The 18,294-nt window shown below is 51.8% G+C and overlaps 1 protein-coding gene and 1 long non-coding RNA gene across 11 annotated transcripts in view; one reads left to right on the top strand and one right to left on the bottom strand.

Annotated features, from left to right (window-relative positions):
- The window catches only part of Ptpn3 (protein tyrosine phosphatase non-receptor type 3), a 119,908-nt gene that overhangs the window by 25,595 nt on the left and 76,019 nt on the right, over nucleotides 1-18,294 (bottom strand). For all 10 annotated transcript variants that reach the window (XM_040738059.1, XM_040738044.1, XM_040738047.1 and 7 more), the window contains 6 exons: nucleotides 15,991-16,167; nucleotides 8,397-8,583; nucleotides 8,159-8,236; nucleotides 6,241-6,297; nucleotides 4,609-4,765; nucleotides 539-699 (listed from right to left, as the gene is read on the bottom strand). In XM_040738059.1, the coding sequence (XP_040593993.1) occupies nucleotides 539-699; nucleotides 4,609-4,765; nucleotides 6,241-6,297; nucleotides 8,159-8,236; nucleotides 8,397-8,583; nucleotides 15,991-16,167 (817 nt within the window). The remainder of the gene's footprint in view (nucleotides 1-538; nucleotides 700-4,608; nucleotides 4,766-6,240; nucleotides 6,298-8,158; nucleotides 8,237-8,396; nucleotides 8,584-15,990; nucleotides 16,168-18,294) is intronic.
- Nucleotides 626-4,615, top strand: LOC121136798. Its single transcript, XR_005873941.1, has 3 exons — nucleotides 626-763; nucleotides 2,700-2,945; nucleotides 3,458-4,615. It is a non-coding gene; the product is annotated as an uncharacterized LOC121136798 (long non-coding RNA).

Here is an 18,294-nt window from a genome sequence, read left to right as displayed (position 1 = left end):
CAGACTTTATGTTTCTGCGGTCTGGTGGCCTTGGAAGGCCAGACTCTGTGCCCTCTGTGGGGTGATACCGACTCTCTAAACCCCAGGCGTAGTTGGGAGTTAGAGTGCTAACGTGCCACCCATCGTGTGGACGGCACCATTTTCTGTCCTGCCGAGTTCTGAGCTCCTGCTGGCAGCTCCATAGGTTCAGAGCCCCTCAACCTCAGTTGCTGACAGGCCAGCCCCGCCCACAGATTGCTGCTACAAGACGGTGGGAGGGCCGGACACCTGGAAGAGGTGAGGGGCCTTCGCCTGATGCTTCCTTGCTCTGAGTCTGCGAGGGGGCCCCCCCCCCCCGCCATCGGACCTGGGGGGGTATGAGCCCTACCGCAGTCCTCACTGAGACTCTGTAGCCCGAGGCCTGGGAACCAGAGTCACCTTGGCCAAGGAGGCGGGCCCACGCCCCAGCCGTGTTGTGTGGCTTGCTGCTCAGCTGAGGCTGAGGCACGCGGTGAGTGACGGTAACGGGGTGGAGACTCAGGCCCTGGGATCCCCTTACCTCAAACTGGATCAGCAGTGTACCACTTTCTAGACCTTTCTTCAGCAGTTCCATGGATCCCTCCAGACTGTCCCCACCCTCGGGACAGACGGGAAACATGGCTTCTGGGAAAAGCTGACTCAGCTCATCTTCCGCTCTGATCTCCGCCAGCGAGCGCACAGCTGGAACAGACGTAATAAAGAGGACAAGGGGTCGGTCACTCCGCCTGCCGGCCCGGAACACCAGGTGTGTGGTAGTCCACGGGCCTCATTAAACGGTTGAGTTCACGGGCATCATTTGTACCCAGTGCCATTTCTCGGTGAGTGCCCCCGGCAGGCTGTGGGCCGTAGGTGAGGTGCGGGAATGAACACTGTTGAAGAAAGAGGTCATGGGCTGGGAAACACGGCTCAGGGGTAGAGAGGTTGCGAGAGGTTCTAAGTTCAGTTCCCAGGGGAGGGGAGGGGAGGGGAGGGGAGGGGAGGGGAGGGGAGGAAGGAAGGAACTACTCTCTGGTTCCCACCCAGCATCCTTAACACAGGCACGCTTCTAGACACATGGGGAGGCCCCAAGCTCTCCCTGTGACATCACTATTTCCTACAGTATAGTTTCTTTTTACAAAAAATGTTAAATTACATTTCTGTTTATCATTTTGTGTATGTGTGTGAGTGCACGTGTGTGTGTATGCATGCGTGTGAGTGCATGTATGCATGTGTATGAGTGCACACGTGTGTGGGGATGCATGTAAGTGGGGATGCATGCGTGTGGGTGCATGTATGCATGTGTGTGAGTACCCATGTGTGTGGGGATGCATGTATGTGGGGATGCATGCACGTGGGTGCATGTATGTATATGTGTGAGTACATGTGTGTGTAGGATGCATGTGAGTGCATGTATGCATGTGTATGAGTGCACGTGTGTGGGGATGCATGCGTGTGAGTGCACATGTGTGTAGGGATGCATATATGTGGGGATGCATGCGCGTGGGTGCATGTATGTATATGTGTGAGTACATGTGTGTGTAGGATGCATGTGAGTGCATGTATGCATGTGTATGAGTGCACGTGTGTGGGGATGCATGCGTGTGAGTGCATATGTGTGTAGGGATGCATACATGTGGGGATGCATGCACGTGGGTGCATGTATGTATATGTGTGAGTACATGTGTGTGTAGGATGCATGTGAGTGCATGTATGCATGTGTGTGAGTGCACGTGTGTGGGGATGCATGCGTGTGAGTGCACATGTGTGTGTGTATGCATGTGAGTGCATGTATGCATGTGTGTGAGTGCACGTGTGTGGGGATGCATGCGTGTGAGTGCACATGTGTGTGGATGCATGTGAGTGCATGTATGCATGTGTGTGAGTGCATGTGTGTGTGGGGATACATGTGTGTGTGGATGCATGTGTGCACGGATGGACATCACGGATAACTCTGAGTCAGTTCTCTCCCAGCATGTGAGTCCTAGGGCTCGAGCTGAGGTCAGCAGCCTGGCGGTGGGTGCCTTTACGCACTGAGCTGTATCTTGCTGTCCAGTGTGTTGTTCCTTCCCCTTAAGAGCCTAGTTTCAGCTGGAGATCAGTTTTGCTAAGTGATTAGAACTAGTGCCAAGATCTCTGCATGTCAGCCCCACCTCCTCCCTTCACGCCAGATCCTATGGAGAAAAACACAGGCCCAAGCTCCCATCGTGTGTGTGTGTGTGTGTGTGTGTGTGTGTGTGTGTGTGTGCGTGCGTGCAGGCGTGCGTGCAGGCGCGCACAGTATATCTGTGTGTTTGGAGAGGCCAAGGCTGATATTATGTGTCTTCCTCCATCACTCTCCACCTTAGACAGGGCCTAAGACTTAGACTAGAACTCAATGAACTGGGTAGTCAAGCTACCTGCATATTCGGAGGTCCCGTCTCTACCTCCCATGTGCTGGGATAATGCACCTCATTTTTTATACGGGTGCTGGAGATCTGAATTCCAGCTCTCTCCCTGTCTGCTAAGCCGTACCTCCTCCCCACCCCGCCTTATGCAATATTCACCTCAGACGCCACCGGCAACCCTTACTTCCTCTTCCCAAATTTGAAACCTTGGGATCATTTCTGAGTTTTCCCTCACTGAGCTTCCAATGGCTCCCGACTTTCAAGACAAGGGGGAAAAGGAGAGAGAAAGTAACTAAGCAACTTTGAATTTTCTCACAGAGGTGACCCGAACCTTCAGAATTCTGCGTCAGCTGCTGAGCTTTCCATCCCAGACAGCCACCCAGCCTTTCCGGGCAGGTCACGGGAGAGCAGTCCATATCGTTACCTGACTTTAAAGGCCACGTGCACTGGCCACAGGAAAGCGGGATTTTCTTATGATAATGTGGTTTCTGTCATATGTGCCACCCTCTGGGCTAGATCTGCTGACTTCCTTAAAGCAATTCGTATTACCGACTTATGCTACCGGTAAGATTATTGTAGCTTCGTGAAAACAGGTGGTCTCTCTCCCGCAGTGCTAGGTTTTCCTTACCACCAGCCCCTTGGCCTCCCAGGAGAAGTGGGGTGGGCTCTGATCTAGTAGCACGGATCAGGGTAGGGGTTCCGGAGGGAGCAGGGAGTGGGGCCCTGGGTTGCAACAACACCGAGGCCAGACTATAGATCCAGCCTCCATTCAGTAAGATGGCTCGGTGGGTAGGGGTGCTTGCTAGCAAAACTGACTACCTGAGTTTGATTCCGAGAGAGCCCACACGGTGGAAGGAGAGAACTGACTCCTTGCATGACCCTTAAGCTCTAAGTGCATGTACACGTACACACACACACACACACACACAAAAGTAAACTGGGTGAATAAATGTTGTCGTCATCATCATCATCATAATAAATAGATAAAGACTAAAGAAGAGTGTGGAGCCCAGGAAGCTTTGAGTGAATTTATAAAGAGCTTAAGAAGTCCTGAATGAATGTGTGTGTTGTCACAGGTTGCAGGCACAGCCATGTCGAGGACCAATGCCTTGGGCCCACAGGAAACTGGCAAAAGCCTTCCTCGGGTCAGGCTCAGAATGGCACAGCCGCCCTGAAGTCCAAGCGCACGTGTTTATGAGTGACTCGCCAGTGTGTGCAGAAACCAGCAGCTGCGGCTTCCTCCTCCAGGGTGTTTACAGCCTGAGACTGCCGCCTACCGTGTCTAGCTAACTCCTCCCCCTGTGCCGTCCACAGCAAACACGCCGGGGTTCTGGGCTGCTGAAGTAGTTGGTGCCGTGTACCAGAGCGTACAGGCCCTGTGATCCCAGCTTTCCTGTGTCTGTGGGTCCATCTTTTCTCTCACTGCCCCTAGCTGGGAGTATTTGGCTCAGTATATTAAGGCAGCCAAGTAACGCCACTCAGCAGGCCTTTCTCCAGCAATACTATGTAACAGGCCTTTCTTCACCCCCGTTTCCCTAGTACTCCGAGCGTGTCATTCCACCTGCAGGAGAGGCCCCCGAGGAAGAGTGCAGGCTATTAGGCATGTAATAGCCGAGGACCGGTGGAGAAGACTGATTAACTTGGAGGTTTCCTCAGTACATACAGGAGGCAGGGTCGGATCCCTGCCCTCTGACCCTGCTGCCTCCCTGACAAAGACAAACACTCGGAAATAAGGCAGGACCGGTGAGTCGCATTCGGAGCCCAGGCAAGCTAAGAGTGGGTCATGAGCCGGCTGGGCCTGGCCTCTTGGAATTATAGGGATCTAGGTCTATCTATCTATCTAAAGGGTACCGGGGCTGCCTCTCTCTCCCCGGAGGCCTGGCCAGGAGCAGTCAGAGTCCCTGCAAATGGACCTTCATCTTTTTCCGCTAGTGGTGGTGACAAGCCAGGTTACCCTAGTTGTTAAGAAATTAATTTCCGAATGCTGCCTACCTACTGTGGAAAACACAGCGCACCGCCTAGAACGGAGTCTCGGGCTTACAATTTTGGAACATGCAGGAAGCTAAAGCAGAAGAATTGCTGCAAACTGGAGTATAGCCTGGGCTATATACAGTGTGGGAGCTGTCCCAGAACACCAAGTAAACAAAGGAACTGGGTAGAAAAGACGGCCGCTCCTCTATGGAGGTGTCCCTGCAGCTCCGCCCCCCAAGCCCCCCCCGTGTGTTACCTTTCCTCCTGATCACCAGGGCCAGCTCCCTCGAGTGGGACTCCCGGCTCGCTTTGATGAACATCACCACCTGGTCGTGAGTGTGCTCCGAGATGTCCCGGCCATTGATCAACACGATCTGATCCCCTTCGTTCAGCTTAGGCATGCAAGTGTCCGCCTGGTGTTGGGGGGGGGAGAAGCGAGTTTCTCTGTCACCATAGCACCGGCCTCAAGGGGAAGAAGAGGGCTGCCTGCCTCTCTCTGATCCCAGACACCTGAGACTGCGATCAAGTTCACCTCCTCTCCCTTGGGTATCACTGTCATTGTTTGCATAGCTGCTGCTGCTAGGTGGACACAGTAGCTGGTGGTGAGATTATTTTTTTTTTTAAAGCGGGTCAGAATGCAAAAGCTATGAGAGACGCTTTGGAACGGAGAAGCCAGGTTTACGGGAAGCGTTTCTCCACGGGGGCCCACCTTGCTGAGCAGACTGACGCCAACGACGCCTCCAACTGTCTGTTTGTTGGACAGACTGCTTGAAAATGCCCAGCCAGCTATGCATGAGCCCTAATCTGTCTTGCAAGGGAGAAATACAAATGTTGTCAGTCCCATAGCAGGGGCAGGAACCATAGCAAGATGGTGACCAGAATGGTGAGGGAAAGCAACCTTTATTCCCTACAAACTACAAACAAAAAAGCAATGGATGGCTCAATAGCAATTAAAAACAAAAAACAAAAAACCTGTCTGTGTGTACATGTGTGTAAGTGTCTGTGTGTGTGTATTTACGTGCACACAGACATGGACAATGGGTGTTTTCCTTGACTGTTTTTCCCTCTATGACCAAGGCAAGGCCTCTCACCCATCAGTTCACGGAGTCCTACTGTCTGTCTCCCACACAACATCGCACCTGCCGCCTGCTGCCTTTTATGTGGGTACTAGGGTGCAAACTTGGTTCCCACGCTCGCACGCTCACATGCACTCGCGGCATGAGCATCAACCACTGAGCCCCCTTTCCCGGCCCCTGACGGTAACCTGCATGAGGGCTGAAGAGGGAACCTCTGCCCAAGTGATCCCCTCGGAGAGGGCGCCTGCTCACGTGGCAACGTTTTAGCGAGAGCAAACCATCACATGCAAAAAGAACCAGGGAAAGACAGCGGGTTCGCCAACTCATCTGTCCACTCCACATAGGCTTAGCCAGCAGCGCATCATGCTACGGCTTACACGTGTACACAGCAAGAGGCAAAGGGGTCTCTACAGGAGGCAGACGGCAAACTCCCTCGGTCTCCTTCGCTGGGGCTGCACTTCCCAGAGCTCAGTGTGCATACGTATCACCCAAGCGTCTTCTTAGGGACACATCTAGGGTAAGCAGGGCTCCAGGCCTGGGCCTGCACCTGTGCGTAGGCCAGAGGTTTGCGCATATAACAAGGCCCCAGGCGGCAACGCCGCAGTTTCAGAGGCCCTATTGACACAGCACAGTTGTAGTCTGTGTGCCTTACCAAATACACGTCGTTAATTGATCAGACTGAGCAAGGACCTGATCGCCAGTCAAGCGAAAATGAAATCCCAACAAGACCCAGGAATGGGACGTAGGAGCAGAAACTTGCTTGACCTAGGGGAAGGCAAACACAGGAAGTAACACGGAACTCGTTTACTTACAGGAGACTCTGGGTTTATCCTGGAGACCACAAGAGGCATCTTTTGATCCACTCCTCCCTGCGAATGTTTTAAAGCAAACAAAGCCAGAAATAAAACACTTGAGTAGTTTGGCCAACGAAGACATGCAGATACCATACAGTAAATGTGAGCCTTGTAGTTCAGGAAGGTTTTAACAGGAGGACCAATCACAGGGCTGGGAGCCCTTGCAGAATTACAGAACACACCACTGACTCCTCTTTTTTTTTTTTTTGGTTTTTCAAGACAGGGTTTCTCTGTATTGTTTTGGAGGCTGTCCTAGAACTCACTCTGTAGACCAGGTTGGCCTTGAACTCACAGAGATCCATCTGTCTCTGCCTCCCGCGTGCTGGGATTGGCTTCCGCTGACTCCTCTTTACCCAGCTAGGTAGCCAGCTCTCCGCCGGCCCTCTCAGAAGCAGATCATAAACATCCCCATCACCAGAAACGAAATGCCCCTCGAGCAACATTTCCCGGAAGGGGACTATGTTAACTTTCCTGATAGAGGAGGCGCGAGGCCTCGGGAAGGGCCATGTGCGCCTGAGTGCTCCCCTGTGAGCAGAGCCCTAGGGAGCTGCTGGGAAGGATGGGGTGTGTGTGTGTGACAAGCCAGAGGCTGGCAGCCAGCAGGGGCAGCCTGGCCCGCTTCACTCCAGCACAGGGACAGGGGCGGGTGAGGGAAGGGAGAGGTGGGAGAGTTAGGTGATGGAAGTTAGGTGATGCTTTCCCGAGAGCTATTTAAGCTGTGTGGGAAAGAGGGCACCGAGGCAGCCTCTTAACCCCACCAACGAATCCTTGAAGCTATAATCGAACGGGTGCCAGCCGCACCTGCTTCGACACCGATGTGTATGCAAACAGGTGGGCGCTGGCCCACGGTGGCGGTTTGGGGACACTGCCGGGAGGGACCCGTTAGACAAGGGAGCCCAGCGCCTTAAAGAGCTGGCTTTCCCGTTACCAGTCCAGCAGGGCTGTAGGGTTCTCTAAACAAGCCCTCCAGGGTGGGCTGTGTGGGCTGATCACCAATCACATTCACTCACACACACACACACACACACACACACACACACACACACACACACACACACGATGACTTTCTGAACCTCGGTTTCATTTGTGAGATCTGTTCAACAACTGTCTTGTGCCTTATTTAGTTTTTCATTTCTTTGGAGGTAAGGCCTTGAGAGCCCTGGCTGGCCATGGACTTGACAGGCAGTCTAGGCGGGCTTCAAACTCACAGTCTTCCTGTGTTAGCCCCTGGTATGCTGGGGTTGCGGGCGATAGCCCCCACATGTTCTGCTTCAGCCACCTATTCTAAGAGCTCAGCAAGACGACAGGAGTCTGGTATAACGCCGCCAATGTCAGGCACACTGCAAACGCTTGCCTATGGGGTAGTTGTACAAGCACATAAAAAGGCCCAGCTCTTAGCCCTGAGTAGTCCTGAATGGCTGTGTGTGTGCATTTGAGGACGCATGCACACACAAGTTGTATATGGAAAGAGGTCAGAGGTCATCCTGGGGGGGTCTCACTCCTCTGGTGCCATCTAACTGGTCTCTCGAGACAGTGTCTTTTACTTGGCCCAGAGCTCTCTGACTATGCTAGACTATGCCAGTAAAGCCCAGGGGACCCACCTGCTTCTGCCTCCCCAGTACTGGGATTACAGGAGTGCATCACCACACCCATCTCTGTCAGGCAGTTCCTGGGGACCGAAACCAGGTCCTCATGTTTGCATGGCAAGAACCTTACCAAACTGAGCTAGCTCTACAGCCCCAAGCGAGGTTTTGCTTGCTTTGTTTTGTTGACGCAGTATAGGTATGTAGCAGATTCCCGGCTGAAACTCAAAATCCACCCGAAGACTGTCTCACTGCATACAACCCAAGGGCTACGCGTACTCGCCGAAGCGTACCTTAAGATTAAATCCAAATCTTCCATCTTCATCTGGGGTGATACGGATCAGGACGAGGTAGCCATCTCCTTCGTCATTCTAGAAGACATGTGACAGTGTCGCTTATATCCCTTCCCTCTGCAGTGGTTGGTGGCAAGATACATCCCCTCAATCGGAACTACTCATCTGCCTGCCCACGAGGGTGGGGTCACCGAGGCACTCAGTCCGAGTGTGGCAGCACCCGGAACCGTCCCCTCACCTTGTCACAGTAGTACTGGCTGGCATCCTCGACGGAGCCCCCTTTGATCATCCTGTGGTAGTCTTCTAGGAACTGTTGGTCAACTCCGTCTGGGGAGCAGGAGCCGGGAGCGTTTGAAGAAGGCGACACTGAACTGGATGACTTGCGGTTCAGGCAGCTTTGTGTTGACTTGTTTTCGGAGAAACTCCTTCATCGTGGGGAGGAAGAAGGAGATGTTTTAATAAATCGATCAATATTATCAGAGCAAATTACCATTGGCCTGGAGGGGGAGGGGGCTGGCAGCTTGAGATTGCTGTGGGATGCTGAAACCTGAGCGTTTCTGCAAAAGTCCTCGGGCTACCCCGTGCTCTTTTCTAGGTTAAATACAATCCATCCGACTTGGACTCTGGACACGGACCCGCTAATTTGAACTTGCCAGGGACCAGAAGCATTATCTAAAGAGTATCACACAGGTAGTGGGGGGTAGGGTGAGGGGTGGGTTGTACACTGTGTTGTAACCAGCACAGGAGCCCGCAAAAGCCCCCTGAGAGCGGCTTCTCCGCCCATTCCTACCTCGGCTTCTACCGTTCACTAACCCTGTATTCCAAGACGTTGCCTGTAGATGTTTCTTTAAGTGATACTTCTGCTTTCCTAGCAAGTTAAAACTGGGGGGCAGGGGCTGGAGAGGTTGCTTTTCTTTTCTTCTCAGAGAACCCAGGGCCTCTCACATGATAAGCAAGAACTGAGCTACACCCCCCAGCCTAAATTAGCCCACTCTAAATATAAAAATCTGCACCCTATTCACACACAATGATTCACAGTCTTAATTTATGTGAACAAAATATTCAGCGGCGGACCAATGTAGAAACAGAGGTGTGTAAGAGAAGAATCTGGCCTGCAGTTTACTGGTTATCATCTCTCCAGGCAGTGAAAAAAACTACGCTCGGTAAAACGGTACCAACGAATATCCTTTTTACTTAGGTAGTTCACAGGGTTCTTCCTAATACGGAACTCTGGTCTCCATAGTGAGCTCCAGGGCAGCCAGGGCTAAGTAGGCAGACCTTGTCTCAGAAAAACAAAACAAACAAAAACAACACTTTTTTCTGATCTATCTAAAACAGGGAACCTGGAGAGACAGATGGCTCAGCAGGTAAGAGCACTTGCTGCTCTAGCGGAGGACCTGGGTTTGGTTCCTGGCACCCACAGGGTGACTCACAAGCACCCACACCTTCAGTTTCAGGGGGTCCAATGCTCTCTTCTGAACTCCACGAGCATCAAGGAACACACAGGCTACACATACATACACGCAGGCAAAACACTCAAGCACATAGACTGTGACAGACCCCAAAATGTTTAATCCTGTTTTAAAACAGCGAGCAGTCGTCACTGTGACCACTGACCTATTCTAAGATATCCCACACCCCAACCTGTCTTCTAAGCAGGGTTGGAGAGGCCGTTCTGCCAGCGGGGAGGCTCAATGAACAAGTGGCTAGTTTTCGGATGGGTCAACTGCACACAGGCTTTATTCCTGGAGAGCACAAAACGGCATTCTGCTTAGTGTTCAGGGTGGATGGAGGGACACTCCAAAGGGAAATCTGAATGACGAGAAGCTCTCAGAATGGCGTGGGCTCTTACCCCCAGTCTGCTCAGGGTTCTCTGTGGAGCTGACGGGGATCTGAGCTGTAGTGGAAGAGACACAGCCCCAGGGAATGGGGAATTGGGGGGGGGGGAGTTGCTGAAAAGGGAGTTGAGAAAAGGGGTAGGATGAAGGAAGGCAAGAAGCCACGTCTCAAGAGGAGGCAGGCAACACCAAGAGATCTGTTTCCATCCCCCAGGAAGCGGAGCAGCCAGAGGGAGACAGACACACCCCAGTCCCTGGGCAGAAGGAGGCAGAGAGACAGACTGCAGACTAGAGCTGTAACAGAGAGAATCGTGTTTTCTGAATGAGCTGCAATGTTGGAGAGAGATGAGGAACAGTACCATTCTTGCGAAATACTTGCGCAAGACGTTTTCCCTGACTCCAAAGGTGTTGGTGGGGCGGGGCAGGGGATGCTGGAGGTGGCAGTTAGAACCAACCAGGTGCAGAAGGAAGAGAGGACAAAGGAAGACTAAGGTTCCCAGCAGGAGAGAACAGGGAGGCTCTCAGACTACGGGAGTCACAACACTCCCAGAGCAGAGACAAGGCTGGGAGGTTCCAGGTACTTGTGGGTATCCACCTATAAACCTGGTCTGGCTCAGAGATAATTGCCATCACCACCGCGTTACCCACACCTAATGAAACCCTGACCCTGGCTCCTTGGATGGCGGCAGATCCTCTCCTACATCAGGTGTTGCACTGTCCTCTGGGGTAAGGGGATCGAGTGCTCCCAGAGTAATGGCAGGGAAGGAAAAAGGTAGAAAGTAGCAAGAATGAGACTGCTTAACTTAAAGAACCACTGTTCCTTACGGCAGGGCTGCCAGGGGACCTGGAAAGCAAAGCAGCCTGTGTTCTAGAAGCTGGAGGCGAGAGCCTGCACCCTGGGCCAGCATCAAAATGTGGATCACCGTGGCTGCTTGGAAGGAAATACCCGCCCACTAAAGGGAGTGGCGCTATCAGGAGGCGTAGCCTTGTTGGAATGGGTGTGGCTTTGTTGGAGGAACCCTGTCACTGCAGAGGTGGGCTTTGAGGTCTCCTACACGCTCAAGCTATGCCCGGGGAGTCGGCTCACTTCCTGTTTCCTTTGGATCAAGATGTAAGGACTCTGGGTTCCAGCAAGCACCCTGTCTGTCTGCACACTGCCTTGTTTCCTGTCACAACAATAAAGGACTAAGCCTCTGACACTAAGTGAGCCACCCTCAATGAAATGTTTTTCTTTGTTAGAGTTGCTGTGGTCATGGTGCCTCTTTACAGCATTAGAAGCCCCAAGACAAGGACAACTTGAGACACAATTGTCCTTCAGAATCCCCTGGGGAGAAGTTCCAGGGTACCCTCCACTGCGGATACTTAAGTCTCTCACATAAAGCCCTCTAATATTTTCATTTTACCTATATGCAACATCCCGTGCTTTAAAATCGTCTCCAGGTTACTCACAATACCCAATTCAGTGTAAATGTCGCACACAAATATTTGCTGTCCTGGCAAGAAAAAAAAATCCCTTGCATGTTTACTTCAGCCATCAGGACAGGCCCCACGACACTGGACATGCAGGTGATTTGGCCTATGGATGCAGAGTGTGTAGGCAGAGAGGGCCAACTGTACCAACAACTTGAGTGTCAGACAGTATGACAGACCGTCACTCTGCAGGGAACCCTGTCACTGGTAGGGTTCAGAGACCCCAAGGGCTCAGACGATGGGGCCGCACGGTCTCCTCCACTATGACTGTAGATGAAGAAGGAGACTGCCACAAGGTCCCATCCAAAATCATACAAGTTTTAAAATGAATGTTAAGAGTTATCTTGTGTCTTATGGAGGAGGACACACCTTCGGAAACGAAAGAAACAGCCAGTCGGCTACTATGACGCCAAGTGAGACTCACTCTGGGCGCCATATTGGTGACCGACCGAAACAACTCTGACCAAGAAGCGCCAGCAAGATCTTTGGGATACAAGCCCCAGCCACGTTACCCTTGCTTTCCAGTGTCAGCTCCAAGGGTGAGTGCTCCCTCTGCGCACGCACACCTCCTCCCTTGTACCTGGGTGTGAGGGGAGATGGGGGAATTTTGGGTTTTTTGTTTCTACCATGAGGAAAATCGGCTCCTCTGGCAGAATTTGAACTTCCCCCCGGAAGCAAGGAGGAATGGAGAGCGGTGCTGGGGACAACAAAAGTGTACAGCCTGCCTGGGTGCAAAGCACACTGCCAGGGCTTCAGAACTATAATCATAAACTCTGCAGCGCTGCAATAAATATGGAACAAACCGGCGAGTGACTCATCTGCCGAGACGATGTTCCCTCCCTGTGCCACTGGGGGTGTGGGCTGGGTGGGTGGGTGCGGGCGATGGGGCTCTAAGCAAGCCTTTCTCTCTTTCTTCTCTTTTTTGAATGAGCACAGAACATTACACTTAATTCTGCTCTAAAAGGAGTCGTTCTCGCTGTCTGAGCTCCTTCCTCTGATTTCTCTGACACAATGCTTCTTTCAGACTACAAGCCTGCTGTAGAAAACATGTCAACCGCCTCTTGAAACACTTCAGTAAATACAATGTTGCCGGCAAAGTTTCTTTTCAAATTAAGTTCAGACCAGCCTGTATCTCTTGCCAGAGGCATAAAGACCCCCCCCCCACATACACCCCACGCCCGCCCCACTCAGGTGTTAATGCTTCATAAGCACACAGGACAGAGTGGTGCTTGATGCCACCGAGAGAGGACTGGGGTTGGGACTTTCCAACCATCCATCCCCCTTGTGAAGCCCAGCCACAAAAGCATACTCTCTGCACTGTCCGAGTACCTTTGCAAGGCCATCATCTGTGTCTCCTAATCCTGGGCTGCAAAAGAAAAAGTGTCCCCCACCCCCACCCCCCAGAGGCCATCTTACAAGGAAGGTCTCATGGAAACAGCTCAGAGAACCAGCTTGAAAGGTGGAGGGATGGCTGGGGTGAGGGATCACCCAAGCCAACAGAGCTAGAAAGAAGCAGACCTCAAACTGTGCTCCACTCTCAAGAGTCTTTAAGTCAGCGGTCTGGTATGGGTGGTGGCTGGCAGGCCTGACCGTGAAAGCCTAGACATGCTGACACCCACTGCGGCTGTAGAACAGTAGGGGCATCTGTGAGGGCCTCTCCTAACCCTGAGAGTCCTCCAAAGTCACAGAGCAAGCACCGCAGGGTGACAGTGGAGACGGATGACAACGGCACTGCCCCAGCAGGCCTGGAAGCACTTAAAAAACGAAGCCTTACTGGACTGCATTTTGCGGTCCTTTCTCCACAACCAGCAAGTATGATGATGCAGTCAGGAGAAACGGAGCTCTTCAGAATGTCCCCGCGTCACGGGACAAGAGACAAGACCTCAGTCACCAGAGGCATGGGGACACAAGGGATCTCAGAGATCCCCCCACCTGGTACTCTACAAGCTAGGTCAGAGGTGGCAGTCACTCCACAGGTAGGCCAGGTGACGCCCCTAAACTCGACTCGTGGGGGTTTGCTCTACTTTCGGCGAATGGCAGAGCCCTCCCACTGGCAGTAAACTGCCGACTGATACGCAGGGGTCGTGCACATGTGACTCGGCGATGCTTAAAAAGCATGTGTGTGCATATCCTAGTCGCTGAACACAACATCTTATTTTAGTTGGCTTCAATCTGAGCAGCCGCCTGCGGTGGGCGGCTGCTGTACCCGGCCGGTGAAAATCTAGCGGCTCGATGGGGGGAGTATATGCCGGCTTCCCCAAGCCCTTGGAGTGGGCATCCCTATGGCCCTCTCTTTGCCTTGTATCAAGGGAACAGAGTCTGGATGTCGGGGAGGACTCTGACTGGTTCTGACAGCCGCCTTCTGTACTCCTGCTTTGCCGTCACAGAGCCGCGTGGGGTGGAGGGGTGAGGGGCCCATGAATGAAGCTCACAGCCCTTCTAGCTGAAGTTTCCACGGCAGGGCAGTGGGTTGAGAACTGCAGGGGCAGACAGCGATCAGACTTCAACAAGAGAATCCCCAGGTTCAGGATTCACAAGGAAATAATGAGCACAGGGATCATCTGAGCAGAGGTGTTAAAGGCACAGGCCATCTGGAGGCCATGTTTGCAGTGGGCAGGGGCAGAGACACAAGTTCCTGGTCCACCCCACCCCCCTCCCACCCACTCCCCCCCACAGAAGCGGGAAGATCTGCAATTCACCCGTAAGTGTCTAATGCACACGCCGGATGTACTTAATGCCGGAAGCTTTAGCAGCTCCCTCGGTAAACATTTACAGACTGACTGAAGCGCCTGCTGCTTGCTGATCCTTCTCCAATAGGGGGAAGACATTACCTTTCTTGGTTTTGGCCATTATTTGGGGCTTAACGGTTCAAATACCCAATGGCCTAAGGTCGGCTTCCGAATGCCTTACCCTTTCCTGTCATGATTTGACTTAAAGATCTCACGTATGGCCTACGTCTTATCTGCTTCAGAATACGACAGCGTATCCCAAACGATACACAGATGCGACAGAATTGTATACTAAAGGTGAGGAATGTGGGGAAGAGACTACCAGACACCTGGGTTGGGGGGAAGCAGATGCAAATGAGTCTAACAGGGACGCAGCTCTGAGCCCTCTGATAATCAAGGCAAGAAGGGAGCAGGTGCGCCAGCTGTGACCGAGTTATAACTAAGACAGACTCAAGCCTGGCATGCAGAACAGATGCTTTTTCCTGGCTGGATCAATGAGGGGGAGCGTGTCGCTCTAGGGAAGAGGAAGAGTGGGCGTAAACTGGGTACGGTGGCCCAGGGCTGCAATCCCGGCATTTGGGAGGTGAAGAGGGGAGGGGGGGGATCAAGAGCTCAGGATTGTCTTCAGCTTACACAGCAAGCTAGAGGCAAGCTTGGACCCCATGAAGCCTGTGGCTAGTGAATACAGACAGGACAGTGAAAGACCGGGTCCTCAGTGGTCCCAGACTGCCAAGCCACAGCGGAAGGGACAAAGGAAGTAGGTTGTCGCACCCGTCTCAAACAACAGCGAAAGAGGCCACGGAAGACTTGAGAAGAAAACGTCCTTGGCAAACGCTTCACAATGAATAGCCTACTTTTAAGAATGTTTTAGTAGGTGTGCCTGTGCAAGCGCACGTGGAGATCCTAGGGCAAGCGGTGGGGCTTCCTCCCGCCACGTGGGTATCAGACTGAGGTCGACAGACTTGGCCATTTGTGGTAGCCCTGTCTTGTTCCGTTTTTTTTTTTTTTGTCTTTACACTATTAGTTTAAAAAAACAAAAAGGAAACAAACCCTGAGGGCATACTGTTCTAAGAAGGCTCCTGGACGTCAGAATGGTCCTGATGACTAAGGTCACAGGTCATGCTTACATCATGCAGGGAAATCATGGCAAGCACAGCCCTTGAGTCTGTACTTGCGAGATACAGAGACATCTTACATGAGGCACTGCCTGTGCCCTGGGCGGTACAAGACCTGCAGGTACCCAGAGAGAGTAGCATCTGTCCCTCTCTGAGCTCTAGGCATACAGGTTGTCTCCTGTTGGGAGATGCCATTCTGTAAATCTGTCTCTTATTGGTTGTTGAATAAAGCACTGTTGGCCAATAGGGAAGCAAGATAGGTGGGACTAGGAGTCGAGGAGGATTCTGGGAAAGAGAAACACAGGGAGACATCTTGTAGCCGCCATAGAAGTAAGAGGTCCGGACCTCTCTCCAGTAAGAGAAATTCTTAAGATAGGTTAAATACTTAAGTCAGAGCTAGCCAGTAAGAAACAAGCAAGGCCAACAGCTTCATAATTAATATAGCCTCCTGTGTGTTCATTTGGGACTGATGCGGCTATGGAACCAGGCTGGCGGGAAGGATTTACCCAATAGTCTTCTATTCAGACAGGCATTCGGATTTACGTTCCCACCCCAGGAGAGTGCCTTTGGGAACTTGCTGCAGGCACCAGCTCCTGCCTCTTCTCAGCCGGCACCTGGGCCTGAGCAAACTCTTCACCTGCCCAAAGGGGATACAAAGACAGAAACTGCGTGGTTCTTACTCTCGGTGTGGGCTGTGGCTCTGGGAAACTTCGGAATCGCTGTCTTTGGGGGACAGGGATCCCTTGTAGGTATAGAACACATCTTCCGTTTCCGTGATGTAGGTCATCTCACTGGCGAGGTTGTCCGCGGAGGAGTGGCGGGGCTTTCGGATTTCGTGCCGGAGCCGAGGACTTCTCCTGCAAAGGGGAGAGACACAGTGCCAAGTGCTGAGAACCGTTCCCACACAGGGGTTTGACCGAATGTGTGACCTCGTGACCTGGCGCCTCCATGGATGCCCTGACTGGTGCTTAGAAAGTCAGCTGCAGAGCTGGGTGTGGTGGTGGTACACACCCATAACTCCAGCACTAAGGAGGATCAAGTGTTACAGGGGGATATCAGGGGAATTAATGAGAACTTGTCTCAAAAATAACCAAAACAAATATGTCAGAGCCAGTGAGGTCATTCCTACTCTGGTAGACTCCAGCCAGGGCAACACAGGTCCCTGACATGTCCGAGTAAGTGGTGTAGCCCCCAGAACCGCAGTCTCAGCTTAGAAATATGCAGAACTAAACTGGTTTAGACCTTCTGGTCAGTGAGTATTGATTAAGGGTGAGCTGCTCTTCTAGAAGGCTCAAGCCACCTTAAACTTTTCTCACCAATCCAACAATGCCCGCTAACAGGTTTTTGTTTTGTTTTGTTTTATGAGATAGGGTTTCTCTGTATTGTTTTGGAGGCTGTTGGTCCCGCTGAAAGGTTTAAAAGGCAAAGTGTGTTACTTCTCGCCGAATTTCCCCTCGATCCGAGAAGGAAAACTAACTTTAGAACTTGTGTGCATGTGTGATGTATGTGGGTGTGTGTGTGTCCATGCGTGTGCATGTATAGGATGATGTCTAGTGTCTTCTCTCTATTTATTTGAAACAGTTCTCACTGAACATGGAGCTCATCAACCCAACTAGGCTGGCTGGCCAGACCCTGGGATCCTCCCATCTCTGCCTCCCAGCCCTGGGATTATAGGCGTCTATGTCAATGCCTTACTTTTCTTTTTTTCTTTTTCTTTCTTTCTTTCTTTCTTTCTTTCTTTCTTTCTTTTTTTTTTTTTTTTTTACGAGACAGGGTTTTTTTCTGTATTGTTTTGGAGACTGTTGGTCCAGCCTGGCCTCGAACTCACAGAGATCCGCCTGCCTCTGCCTCCTGAGTGCTGGGATTAAAGGCATGCGTCACCACTGCCCGGCAATGCCTTACTTTTCAAGGTGAGTGCTGGCATCTGAACTCTGCCCAGCAAGCACTTTACACACAGCCATCTCTGCAGACCAAAGACACTTGGTTTTTTTTTGTTGTTGTTTGTTTTTTTAATGTTCTCCTTATTCAACACCTGTAATGTGATGGGCATCAGAACACCGCCCAGCTTCCCATTATCCGCAGTTGTTAAGCCGGTGACCTTAGATAAGTCCCATGGCCTCTTGGCCTCAGCTGTGCTTACAGCCCCCGAGAATGAGCCAAATGAGACAGAGTCGAGGGAACATTTGCGACTGCCCCCGGGTGCCGGCCCCTGTATCGTGTGACCTTATTGCTCTCTTCTCCTGAAAGGTTCCCAGCTTCCTTTGTTGGCTATTTCTCTCTGGGACTCTCAGGGACTTGCAACCCCGCCGCCTCCTGCTCCTGCACAATCAGTGTGTGTCTAATGTGGCTTTTGAGACTCCTGGGAGAGGATCTTTAATTGGCAACAAGAGAGTCAAGCCAGGGATACAGTAACATCTAACCTTGTTATTCTCCTGGATCTCACCGGGGTCTATCTGTCTGTCTGTCTGTCTGTCTGCCTGTCTCTCTCTCTCTCTCTCTCTCTGGTTCCTTGACAAATTTCCACATAAATTAAGCTGGTGCCTTACAGCACAAACGTCACCGTCATCCATCATCGTCATCATAATCATCATCACCGTCATCATCACCATTGCCCAGGGCCCTCTAGAGGGTCCTTTCCCAGGCCTCTCTCCCCATATCCCTTAAGCCCATAGATCCTAACTAGGAAACGTGCAGGTCCACCTGTCGTGCAAGCCACGCTGCTAATCCCATGGAGCCAAGGTCCAATTTTTCCCTGATTTGTTTCTCCTGCCGATAACGCTTGGCCCTTTAGGGGACACTCATATTAAACTGCCAGCAGAAGATCCCACGCCACCCTCTTCTGAACTAAGTTTCAAGAAGAAGCGTCCAAACGTCTGTTCCGTTTGTGGAAACTTAAAACCCTGAGGGTTTCTTTTCTCTTTTCATCCTTTATCCTTTTAACTTCTTTATCACAGACTTCTTTTTTTTTTTTTTTTTTTTTTTTT

The sequence above is a fragment of the Mesocricetus auratus genome, unplaced genomic scaffold (assembly GCF_017639785.1).
Source record: "Mesocricetus auratus isolate SY011 unplaced genomic scaffold, BCM_Maur_2.0 Super-Scaffold_6730, whole genome shotgun sequence".
NCBI lineage: Eukaryota > Metazoa > Chordata > Mammalia > Rodentia > Cricetidae > Mesocricetus > Mesocricetus auratus.
Note: the sequence above shows the minus strand (reverse complement) of the source record. Positions and strands in the feature narration are given on the sequence as shown.